Source organism: Urocitellus parryii, chromosome 5, assembly GCF_045843805.1.
Source record: "Urocitellus parryii isolate mUroPar1 chromosome 5, mUroPar1.hap1, whole genome shotgun sequence".
Taxonomy (NCBI): Eukaryota; Metazoa; Chordata; class Mammalia; order Rodentia; family Sciuridae; genus Urocitellus; species Urocitellus parryii.
In genome coordinates, this window is record NC_135535.1 from 185,652,941 (window position 1) to 185,665,545 (window position 12,605).

At 43.3% G+C, this 12,605-nt stretch overlaps 1 protein-coding gene across 6 annotated transcripts in view; it reads right to left on the bottom strand.

The window, feature by feature from the left end:
• Window positions 1-2,002: 2,002 nt before the first annotated feature.
• The window catches only part of Armh3 (armadillo like helical domain containing 3), a 190,032-nt gene continuing 179,429 nt past the window's right edge, over window positions 2,003-12,605 (bottom strand). For 4 of the 6 annotated variants that reach the window (XM_077798357.1, XM_077798359.1, XM_077798355.1 and 1 more), the window contains 2 exons: window positions 4,742-4,858; window positions 2,006-3,237 (listed from right to left, as the gene is read on the bottom strand). In XM_077798357.1, coding sequence (XP_077654483.1) covers window positions 3,145-3,237; window positions 4,742-4,858 — 210 coding nt within the window. In that variant the 3' untranslated portion in view covers window positions 2,006-3,144. Of the gene's footprint in view, window positions 3,238-4,741; window positions 4,859-12,605 lie in introns of all 6 variants that reach the window. The other 2 variants (XM_077798358.1, XM_077798356.1) reach the window with 2 other exon arrangements.

Sequence of the window (12,605 nt, forward strand, 5' to 3'; positions counted from 1 at the left end):
GGCTCCGGTGAAAGGGTGAACTGCAAAGTGCAGGGAGGGAGACCATCTCCCAGCAACACCACCTCTCAACCTCAAGCCACCGATGTTGGGGTGCAAGAGAGCGGGGCCAGAGAGCCCACTGTGAGGAAACCTTGCCCACAATTTTCAGACACCCTCTTCCCCTACCATCAGCACTGTCTGGTGGAGTCAGAGCCTGGGTTATGCCTCTGGGTTCTCCACGTCAGCCCCTATTTTGTTTGTTCCTCCTGCCAGTTCCAGCCAGTCCCCCGTCTCCACCCTGCTTCTCTCTGCTTCAAGTGGGAAGAGAATGCAGAGAAAAGTCCACCCGTTCTCGGATACAGGCGCTGTGGACAATTTTTTGTTGCCTCAAGTTCCAGCAGGATGCCACTCTCACTTAGGGCCCCCTGTCTGGATATCATCCATTCCCAGTGGGCCTTCTTCCCTGATCTAATAATGACCCCCTCGGCCCAAGAAGATAAGAAAAACAGTGAACCAGGTCAGTTTCTCAAGACTTCCTTGCTCTTTTGTTTTTTTTCCTTTCAACTTTTCTGCCCTTCTCTTTTGTCATCTACCCTATCTTAGATTCCTTGTTTTCCAGCAGATTTAGGGAGGTAGTGAAGGGTTTGGGGATCTGGGTGAGGACAGAGTGGACAAGTAATGCCCCTTTATGAAGCCCTCTCCACTTAAGATTAGCTCCTTTTCTGAAAGCAGGGACAGCACAGAGCTGGGCTCCCTTAGTCTCAATGTGTCTGAATTGCCCCCAGGATACTTCCTGGGCTCCTAGCCAAGAACACAGTCTCTGCCCCCAAACCCTGCCATAAGAATGGGTGGATGGTGTTTGGTGGGTCTTGAGAAGTGGCCTGCTGAGAACAAAAGCTTCAGCTAAAGTGACCTCAGCACATTTAATCTCTTCAACAGGATTTAATTTCCAACCACTTGTTTCAATCAACCCAGCAGGAATTGTCTTTTGGGAGCAATACCCTGCTCCTGGCTCTCTTCTGACTCTGCAGAAGCCTCCAAATACCTGGCACAGAGGCTGGGCATGGGCAACTCTTTTTGAGGTTGATTTCTGGGAGAGAATGGGAACTCCTGTTTGGAGTTCTTGGAATAGGTGTATGTGAAGAAACAAGGTCAAGAGATGGACTGTATCAAGGGAAGGCAAGGAGTCCTCTGCTTAGTGACCCATGTCCTAGACCTGCCTTTCTTCACTTTATACAAAATGCTGGCAGGAATCCAGAAGGAGCCCAAAGGACTTGCTGACCTCAACACCATGAAGTTTGGAGATAAGGGAATTGTATTCTGCCTTCTTCCATCCAGAAAGCAAGGGAGGCTACAAGTGTCTGAGCTCAACTGTCCTCTACTAATGCCATGACACTCAGGAGGAGAGTCTGTTAAGGACAGGCAGGGGTCTCCTAGCCAGATGGGACCAATACCTGGGAGATCACCTTAACTCTGTCTCTGAGAATTGAGTCTGGGCCACATAGATTATGGGGGTGGGGGACACTAAGAAGATTGTCCCACACAGATCAATTTTTAATAACTTCAATTTGCCACCAGCTCCAGATCCAGCTGTTCTGGGGTTTATCACCTTGGAAAATACTAATGTCACAGGCTGAGCTATCCATACAGTGATCAGTGATCAGAGAAGACCCAGTCCATGATCTCTTTAGATCATACATCTAGGCATGGGAGTTTGTTGATGGATTCTCTGAAACTAATGCTTATCTGCTCAAAGTTGGAGCCACAACTCTGGTTCCCAGAGAGGGCAAGTATACCAAAGAGATACAGGGCTAAATGGATAACAGCTAGGGAGGTCTCACACCTGTTCTCACAGCTGGATTTCTGCACTTTATCCAATTATTTCTGTGCCTGCTTGCTCCTTGCCATCCTAAGGGCTTTAGAAAGGGAGAGTCTTATAGCAGCAGCTATTTTGGAGGTAGCTGTGGAGTTTAAAAAAAAAAAAAAAAAAAAAAACACAAAAAACAAACCTACAATGGTCCTGTGGAGGCTATACAAAGGAGGAACCACAGACTGACTTCCCGAAGATCAGGAGATTTGCCCATGGTCCCACCCAGAATATGGGTAGATAGGATGAAGGCCCTATACATAATGCTCACCTGGCCTTTTTCAGATGGAGGACACCCTGCTCCCAGCAGGTTCTCTCCCCCCCAGGCACCAGACCATAGCAGGAACAGATTCCTCCCCAGAGGAAATTCTTAAGCAGGCTGGATGTAAACAACAGCAGGGTGAGGGGGTGGAACATGTGGAGGGGAGCTCAGCAGAGGCAGGAGAGGCCCCCAGTGGGAGGGGGTGGCTGAGAAGATGGGAAAACTGCTGGAAAGGGAACCAGCAAAGTAGGCACTTTAAGGGCTCCAGAAAACCTGTCAATGTTTATTTTGTGCACACCCTAAAGACAGTTTAAACCAAACTAAAAATGCAAAGCTAAGGTTGTAAGCCTTTTATGCTGATGAGTCAATGGGCTGGAAGGCAAGGGAAAGCTAACAGGTATTTCTGGTGCCAAAACTAAAATCCAGAAAGTGGTGGCCAGACAATGTGAGCACTGATTCCAGCCTCCAGTTTCTTAGAGGAATCGACTTTGAATTGGGGAAAAAAAAAAAAAAGTGCCCCACTCCTATCCTATCCTATCCTAAGCCTGACCTGAGGGTCCTAATGACTGGACAGAGTCCTAGCAGGGTAGGGACACAGATGTCAAACCCAGCTCAGCTCCAAGCTTAAAGGGAACAGGATATGGCTCCTGGTATGTCTGAAAGTTGATCTATTTTCAGAAGCCAAGGAAAGCCATTGGCCTTCAGGGTCCTGGCCTCTCCTGAGGCTTGCCCCACCAGCTTCTGAAAATCAGCCAGAAGTCACAACTTGTAAAGTTAATTGGAAATGTGAGGGGGTGTCCAGGGGACCCACCTAGAAGTCCCCATGTTCTTGGATGTCTCTCCTTTTGCCCACCCATTCCTCCCCAAATAAGATCATCCCTGGCTTGCCCCTGCTGTCCAAGCTTCACTGAAGTGTGGCCTTCACCAGGAGAACTCAGTATCTGTTTCTCTCCAGTCTTGGAGGCAGCCCCCTCTCCCCTTGCACCCCTCCAGCTCAGGAGCCTCATGAGTAAGGGCAGTCAGTGGCTGTCAGGCCTCAGGAGATAGTGGAGAACTCCTTTAGCAGGACCTCCTGGCTGAGTGTGTGGAAGGCCAGGTTCCTCCGGACATTGGTGCTAATGGATCGAACCTGGGAAAGGATAGGGGTAAGGTGGGAAGGCACAGAAAGAGAGAAAACAGGACATAATCAGTTACAAACAGCAGACAGCAGTGCCTGTGGCACAGGGCTAAGGAAGTATCCACCATGCCATCAGGGGAAAGACCTATGGAGAACAGCTGAGAGGGCCAAACTCTCTGTTATGAAAGGGTTCCACAAGGAATCTAGCAGACTCTGCAAGGAGGTTCATCCATGTGTATGTTTATGAGAAACAAAAGAGTGGGGGGAGAAGATAGTGTGTGTCCTGAGCCCTAAAATCTGCTTTGTTGTAGAAAAGTTAATAAAGTTGTTAGGTTGGAAACAGGAAAGAACAGCGTGGCAAACAGCAAGCAACTCAAGTTCATTAACTCCCAACTGGACCAGACTCACTTTGCATCCCTGTGCCAGAAGTGCAAACAGGAGAGCTGAGTAAGGCAGAGGCTACCACCAAAGATCCTAAAGACAGAGCTCCTCTAATTCTCCTTCACAATCTTTTTCATCTCCCAATAGTTAATTGCTGGTCCCCAGTAATTCCCCAACATGGACATAAAGACTCATCAACTACCCCATAAAAATACTCTTACTTGCTATATCCTTACACTAATGGCTTCTCTGTTCCCAACTAACTCACACCAGAGAAATCCTGAGGAGGTCATGTCAGGGTCAGATTTGGGCTGTGTTTAGCACAAGACATGATCTAAAATCTAGCACCTTCACTGTGGATGGATGTGGTGTGGGGAAGTAAAAGCTAGGCCACTGGAAGTTATACTCCAGCAGAGGGAAGTCTAAAGACATGGGAAGTAGGTACAGAGGCCTCAGTGTCCTGGTCTTAGTTCCCAGCCAGAAAGTTTATGTAAACTAAGCAGGTGGTGTGGCAGGACTATAGGGAGGCTGAATTTTTCCTGAGAGCAGCTCTGATCACAGGGCAGAAAAGGGACAATTAATAGGGAGAGATCAGTTTTGTGGAGATGCTGACTGGAAGGTGGAGTAGGAGGCAGAGAAAATGCTTACTGGCTCTGGGTAGCCAAAGGTGGGGACTGTAGGAAGCTGAGTGATTGGAGAGTAGGAGTGGGTGTAGGGAGTAAAAACCTGAGAACTATATTAGGAGGGCACTCAGACTAGGAACCAGTTAGGAATTTAGGAAGAAGTGAATTATTGATTCTCATTATCCTCATTAGTTGCTCTGAGGCCTTGATAAGGAGCAATGAGCCAGAACTACCACTGGGAACACACGTCAAAACCCAGGCCCAGTTGGAGCTGTGCAAGGGCTGTCTCCATGGCTGCAGAGGAGGTACTGCACTGGGAATATTTTCTTCTCTCACTGCCTCTTCTTGAACTGTTTTGGTAGAGAAGTTTTACATTGGATCCCAGCAGACCCTTCTAGTCTTAGCCTGTGGCAAATTGCAGCTGTTCCCTAAATGTCCACCTACAAACAGAACCTAGTAGCTGGGAATGGGCCCCCAAGAAACATAGGCAGAGCCAGGGTCAGAGTACTCACCAGCTCTTTGAAGAAGGCAGCTTCCTTATGCTGCTCTGAGTAGCGCTCATACTGGTCCAGGCCATCCTGCAGCTTCAGTGTGAGTGTGTCATAGTTGGCTCGTACTACCTCTAGCACCTGAGGGAGGTAAAGAGCAGGGCATGGACCATGTAAATCATGGGCCTTAGCCCCACATTGCTACCTTATTGGGTTGGATTCAGTCTAGGGTGATACCTCCAAAAGACCCTGGCTCACTACTTATCATCCAGAAAAAAGCCAGGCCACAGGGAACATTACTTCCTAATCTCTTCTATTCCCCTCCTTTCCTTACCAACCTAGCCTGGCCACCAAGGATGTTTACTCTGGGTATGATAAAAGAACATGAGAAGAAGTAACAGAACTGTGAATGCCTGAGGTCACTCACATTCCTGATACTATAATTTTGCTCTCATCCTCATCCTGAAGCTTTCTCTGGTCAGGTTGTCAGTGTCAGACTTTGCCAGTGTCTTCTTGCTTCTCCCTTTCTGGGAACTAAATTTCTTCAGTCCTGGGATATTCCTTAGCACCAATTGCCACTTGTTTTTAATCTCTTGATGCCAACTCAGCCTTCCTACCCATTGTGTGGATGAAACTTTTGGACATCCAAGCCTTTGGGTATAGGGCATACTTTCAAGACTGAGCTATAGTTTCTGTTTTGATGAGAGATATCTCTCTCTTCAACAATGTCAGAAAGACATTGTTGAATGTCAGGGGGAGGATTCAGACTTCGGCTGACTCTGGGAAGCTTGGGTACCACTGGTTAAGAAGGAAAGGACTACTATAGCTAGGCCTGATATGACTTCAACTTATAAGACCATCAAATAAAGGCAAGGTCTGACAGGGGAGAGGCACTACATCAAGTAGGCAGAAGTGAGTTGAGCAGAAAAGAATTACCAGGAGAGGGAATGACTATTCACTTTGGTAGTTTAAGGGCACTTATCTGACCTGTATGAAAGCCTATGACATCATGGAGAACTCCCTGCTCAGTAGAGAGCTTGAGGAGAAGAAATGAGTGATGAGGGACTGTTAGCTCTGCAGGGTGATAGAGAATAAGCCAGAGTCAGGGTAGGTCAGAGGGATTGAGAATAGATTCCAAAGGAGTACAAAGGTACCTCTGGACTGTTCCTTTACCATTCTAAATTTGTGTTTGGGCTGACTTTACTTGGTAACAAACACTTCTGTCTGCCAAGAAGAATTCCTGAGGAAAGAGATGAGCTGGAGAGCACTGGTAAAACTTGTGTCCCTAAGGGAGAGTTCTCTGAGTTTCAGTTCAGAAGGAAGGGACAGCTAGGGCACAGCTCTGGCCCAGTTTTCTTCCTTCCAGACATTCTCAGCTCCATAAAAATAATTTTGTTGGCTCTTTCCCACAGACCCTAATACAAGCTGGTTCCTTTGCTTCTAATTCCAATTGTCAGCTCTGTAGGTAGGTAGACCACAGCCCAGCAAGAGCAGTCACAAAATAATCCAGTCTTACCAAGAACATGGGCTATATACTTGAGCCAGAGTCTTGGCTCAGAAGTGAATGGCTCAAACCCACAAAAAGGCAAAATTTTCTCCAAGATGGAAACATCCCCCAGGAACCAAGCAAAATAAAGTAATACATGTTTTCCTAAGTCCTGAAACATGGGCAGCCTCAACAATGCCTATGACCCAGCAACCTGGGCTTGGCTTTCCTTAAAAAGGTGTCAGGTACTAAAAGACAAAAACCACGTCAAAGCCAGTTTCTGAGAAAAAGGTGCAGTATGTTAAGAGATGTCTCTACCTTCTAACTATGCCCCAAGAGTCTAAGGCCTCCAAGACTCCCTTGATCACCTAGACATTCTCCTCTTGCCAGGGAAGAATGGAATGTCTAAGGTCTTACTTAACAGGGAATTTTCCTTTCTCAGTAAGGTGGGCTTTTCAAAGTATACCCTAGTACAGTTTGTTACAAGAAGTTCAAAGCAGAAAAGGCTCCTGAGCTACTAGCTCCTTAGAAGGAAACCAGAAGCCTGGCTGGATCATTACGCAGTGCATGATTACGGCTCCACTCTTATCTGGATATTGCCCAGTGCTGCCTCCTCCTTCCCTGGTCTTTCATGTGGGCTTCTTTCCTTTCTTTCTCTTTTACCTAGCAAAAAGTTGCCCATCAGCTCATCTAGACTACCGTCTCCTGCCCTCATCACCTCTCAATTACTTGCAAGAGAACACACTCTAAGCTCAGGTCTGGGCCTCAACTCATTCAGCACTTCAGAGCACTTGCCAAGTCTGGGATTTTGCTTTCTGGAGCTAAAGACTTTAGGAACATGTGCCATTTGAGCTTCAACTCTGGCTTGGGGTGTGGCAAGAGCAATTTCTCAGATTGTGTTTAAAGGCCTTAGGCTTTATTGGGCCCTGTGGTGCATTCCTATAATTCTAGCAACTTGGAAGGCTGAGGGCCTAAGCAACTTAGCCAGGCCCTGTCTGAAAAATAAAAAATAAAAAGGGTAGGGGCTGTAGCTCAGTGGTAAACACTCCTGGGTTCAATCCCTAGGGGGAAAAAGAAAAAGAAAAAGACCTTAGACTTTACCCTAATTTACAGCTTTGGGATCTGGCTTCCTGGTAACTCCAATTGCCCCTATCAGGTTGAGATCCCTTCCCAATTCATCAGGTAACAGTCTAGTCCCCAAGCACATACAAACCCTCTTTCATCAGCTGTTGGGCTTGTGGGATTCCTAGAACTAGGCCCACTACCTTAGCTCAAATAGCTTCAAAGTTAGAAATCACCTACAAGATATAATTAATCTTTAAGGAACCCTTACATCTCCACTTATGACCCTTAGTAGACAGGAACTTGGGTCCTGGTAAGAGCCTGATAGAAAAATAACTTACTTGAGCCAAGAATGGAAGCACATGCCTGTAATTTTAGCAATTTGGGAGGCTGAGGCAGAAGGATCAAGGCCAGCCTTAGCAACTTAGTAAGACCCTGTCTCAAAATTTAAAAAAAGGACTGGGGATATGGTTCAGTAGTGAAGCATCTCTGGGTTCTATCTCCAGGACCAAGAAAAGAGAGAAGAAAGAGAAAGGAAGGAAACAAACTGAATTGGAGTTCCACTCTATGTGTATATGTGCTACTGGGGGTTGAATCCAGTAAGCACTTATTAACCAGGTAAATTTATGTAATTTTCTTTATTTTTTTGAGTTTCAGTTTTTATATCTGTAAAAGGGGATAGCACTACCTTAAAAGAATGATGTGAAGATGAATGAGATAAGGATTGTCCAATGGCTGGCACATAATGAATAGTCAATAAGTGGTTCTAATTTTATAATTACTAATGGTGTTTGGAAGTTCTGATTGTCTCCAGATAGTTCTAATCATAAGCCAAGAGCTAGGGTTTCACACATCTTCACTTAGCCAATGTCAGATTCTGGTGACGTGGAAACATTTCTATTTGATGTGAAAGGAAGCCTGTAATAAGGATCACACTGTCCTAAGTATAACTAACAATGCATGAGCCGGAAGACAGAGTGCCCAGTATGCAATACTAACCTTTACAACTTTGGTAGTGCACAGGACTACAGATTATATCAAAGAAAAATGAGCAAAGAGGCTCCTAAAGACTCAACTTCACACGATACAGACTGTGAGGCTCTTGGCCACATCAGGATTAAGATGTCATCAATGATGTAAAGTAGATGATATTCCAGTGCATTAGGTTAGTTCAAAATTGTTGATGAGGTTTAAGACACATGTACTCCTTGGGGCTGTAGTTGTATCTCAGTAGTAGAGTGTTTGCCTCACATGTGTGAGGTACTGGATTTGATCCTCAGCACTACATACAAATAAAAAATAAAATACAGGTATTGGGAAGGGAGAGGGCATAGGGGTAGGAAAGATGGTGGAATGAGATGGACATCATTACCCTAAGTATATGTATGAAGACATAAATGGTGTGACTCTACTTTGTGTATAACAGGAGATACGAAAAATTGTGCTCTGTATGTGTACTATGAATTGAAATGCATTCTGCTGTCATGTATAACAAATCAGAATAAATAAATAAATTTAATAAAGGTAGTGTGTTCACCTACAACTAAAAAACATTGAAAAAAAAAAAAAGACACACTCCTTTCCCTGAGAACATTCAATATGCATTCTTTAGACTGTTCAGTATCCAATGTATCAATGCTCTAGCACCAGGCTCTATCCTCAGTCCTTTAAAAAAAAAAAAAATATATATATATAGGCACAATATCTCTATTTTTTATTTTTAGATGGTGCTTGGGATCGAACCCAGTGCCTCATACATGCTAGGCAAATGCTCTGCCTCTGAGCCACAACCCCAGCCTTCCCTCAGTCCTTTTTTACATTTTATTTTGACACAGGGTCTCACTAAATTGCCCAACCTGACCTCAAACTTGCAATCTTCCTGACTTAACCTCCTGAATATCTGGGATTATGGGTATCTGCCACCAGGCCCACCCCACTACCTCCTGCCTTTTTTCCCCCCAAAGTAGGACTTTTGAAACAGGAAATATCTTCTAGCCTGAAGACAGCCACAAACAAGAATTCCCAAGTTGAAAAGTTTCTGGTGATGGCTATCCAATCTTGATGCCAGAAGGCTTTGCTCTGGGCCTGAAAAACTGCTCATTCTCAAATTTACTGGCCTGAATTCCCAGCAGAGAAGGACAACTAAGTAATAGGATGTGTCCTATCAGCAAACTTGTTTTCATTATCTTCTCTCAATTTAAACTAACATCTAAAGTATGACTTATTTCTCAATCAGGGCAACATGTATGGTCTGCCCTAGAAGCCAGACTGCCAAATAAAGATGAGCCCACGAATAGCAACAGAAAAGACTTCCTTTTTAGAATAGGAAATACACATAGGCCAGGAAGATGGCAGTGGAAGTAATGAAAAGAGACTATCAGATCAGAAATCTAGATTCAAACTTGACCTGACTTTTAGTCCTTAACTATGAAAAAGTCATAATATTTTCTTATAATATTTTAAAGATTAGAGATAATATATAAAAATAAATGTAAAAATATAAATGAAAGGATCTAGTAAATAGAAGGTGCCAAGTGAATAAAGGCAATTAAGAAGAAAACAAAAGAACAGGAAAAAGAAAAAAGAAAAATGGAAATAGAAAGTATGTGATACATTCAAATAAGATGAATCAGCTGGTTAAATGGTGGCCAGAAGAACATTAATTTTCCTAGCATGTAAGGAAAGTGACATGGAAGGCAGCCACACTTTTTTATGCCAAAGTGTTACCATAGGGACAGAACAACAGAAATAATAGTTCCAGAAGGAACCTTTGAAATTGCATACTAGTTCATGGCCCTCATTTCACAGAAGAAATAGATGTCTAGAAATATTACAATTTCCCAAAGTCACAAAACAGGATTAGACAACCAATTCAGTGTTCTATTTGTATTAGCAGGCTAGTCCAATCTGGAACATGTTCTGGGACATGTTCTTGGATTTACAGATTAAAGGTGTTCTTCAGAGGAGGCTGGGGTTGTAACTCAGTGGTAGAGCACTTGCCTAGCATGTGTGAGGCACTGGGTTCGAACCTCAGCACCACATATAAATAAAATAAAAGGTACATTGACAACTTGGGAAAAAAAAAAAAGGCGTTTTTCAGAGACCAAAGATTCAAGGAATTCAAACTCACTCCTTTTAAGAAATAGGAAGTCTAAATCTGTGGAGAGCTGGGAAGAAGGCCTGGTTTCATGTTTGAGCTTTAATGATGACTAGGCTCCTAGAGTTCTAGGACTTGTTAATTTCTGCCAGTAGCCACTGAAGATCCACTCAACCCTGTTGATAGTTGGTATAAACCACGAGCAAAAGTTTAAAACTCATAATTAGCAAAATCTGATTTGGGTTGCTATTTTTTTTTCAAATATTTTTTAGTTGTTGATGGACCTTTATTTTATTTATTTGTATGTGATGCTGAGAATCAAACACCTTATCGCATGGTAGGCAAGCGCTCTACCACTGAACCACAACCTCAGCCCTTGGGTTGCTATCTTAATTATGCAATACTCATTTATGTTTTATTTTTATGTTTTGCAGTGCTGGGGATTGAACACAGGGCCGGGTACATGCCAGGGAAGTACTCTATCACTGAGCTGTACCCCCAGTCCTTTTTTTTTTTTTTAATTTAAATCAACTCTGAAACCTTAAACAAGAACATTATCATGTGTAAGTCTAAATCATGCCCTTGCTTCACTTAATTTAGCCTCCCAAGTAAGTAGCTGCAGGTAGTTTTTGTGGTAAATGCACTGGGGTTTTCTTATCATCTGCAGAGGAATAATATAACAAGTCAAATGTACCCCTCTCTCTTACTGAGGAATGAACCCAGAGACTCTGCACATACTAGGTAAGCAATCTATCATTGAGCTTCTTTCTCAGCCCTTTTTAAAATTTTATTTTGAAATAAGGTTTCACTAAATTACCAAGGTTGGCCTTCAATTTGCAAATCTTCCTACCTCAGCCTCCCAAAGAGCTGAAATTATAGGCATGTGCAACCACACCCAGCACAATATTCATTTAGAAGCATGAAATTCAAGGGTCATAAATCTTCAGTTGGACTTTTGGGGCCACAGCCATCCTGGACTTCATACTTGGGGTAAGTGTTAAAAGGATTTAATAAATTCCTTCTATAATGAATGCTCATACTTCAAGGCTAAACTTCTATTCTCCCAAAGAGACTGTAATCATTCTGTTCTACTTCCATGTAGTTCTGTTTGAATCCTGTCAAACATAATCAAAGAAAAATTTATGTCTGGATGGTATGACATAGGGCTGGGGATATAGCTCAGTTGGTAGTGTGCTTGCCTTGCATGCACAAGGCCATGGGTTCAATTCCCAGCACCATGCACACAAGCACGCGCACACACAAGACATGTATGGTTTGACACAGATATAAGAGGGAATTAAGAGGAATAAAAGATAAAAAGGCTTTTTAGAAAATTTTCATGGTAAACTTTGACTATCTCTCCCACTGAAGATGGATCAACTCTGAAACCTTAAACAAGAACATTATCATGTGTAAGTCTGGATCATGCCCTTGCTTCTCTCTCCCATCAGTTAAAAAGAGCCAAGCAGATATTGCATGTTCTACAAGTTGATGATAGAGATATAATGAAAAAATTTAGTCTAAGGCAGGGGAAATGTCTTTCCTCATGATGGTTCAGGATTTTGGATGCACCTATCCTGGCACCCATAGAACCAAGGTCTGGATATTCAGATTTGCTCTCTAGCACACCCCTAAAAAATATTCACTGTTCTGACCTCTTGGTCATATCATAATGTCCCATCCCTAAAAGAAACAGTGCCGAGTGCACAGTAGGTCTTCATAAATGGTCAGTGGCTTATCCACTGGCCTGCACCCAAATAGACTGCTATAAAGAAGAAGAAGGTCTAAGTAGCTACAGGTAGTTTTTGTGGTAAATGCACTGGGGTTTTCTTATCATCTGTAGAGAAATAATATAACAAGTCAAATATACCTACCATTTCTTAGCAAGGAAAGATAAAGCCTTTCTTCTTTTAATACCCAGTAAACTTCCTCCAACTTAAAGGAAGTTACCTTTTCCTATAAAAATGAGAATGACCTACTTAGGGCATTCATTGCTTAACTTCCTTCTCTGGATTTGTTATAGGGCTGAAATAATCTATACTTTGTCAAGAGACTGAAAGAAAAATAGAAGGTCCGATCTTTCATTTCCTTTGAAAATACTTAATTTAGCCTCCCACCCTTCCTTTACTTTCCTAAATCCAGACCTTCCCCAGACTGTTAATATCTCCCAATGAGGAGCAGCTCTGTTTTCTCACAGAAAGCACGAAAGGTCTGTATTAACCTTGTAATTTCACCAGCCTAAG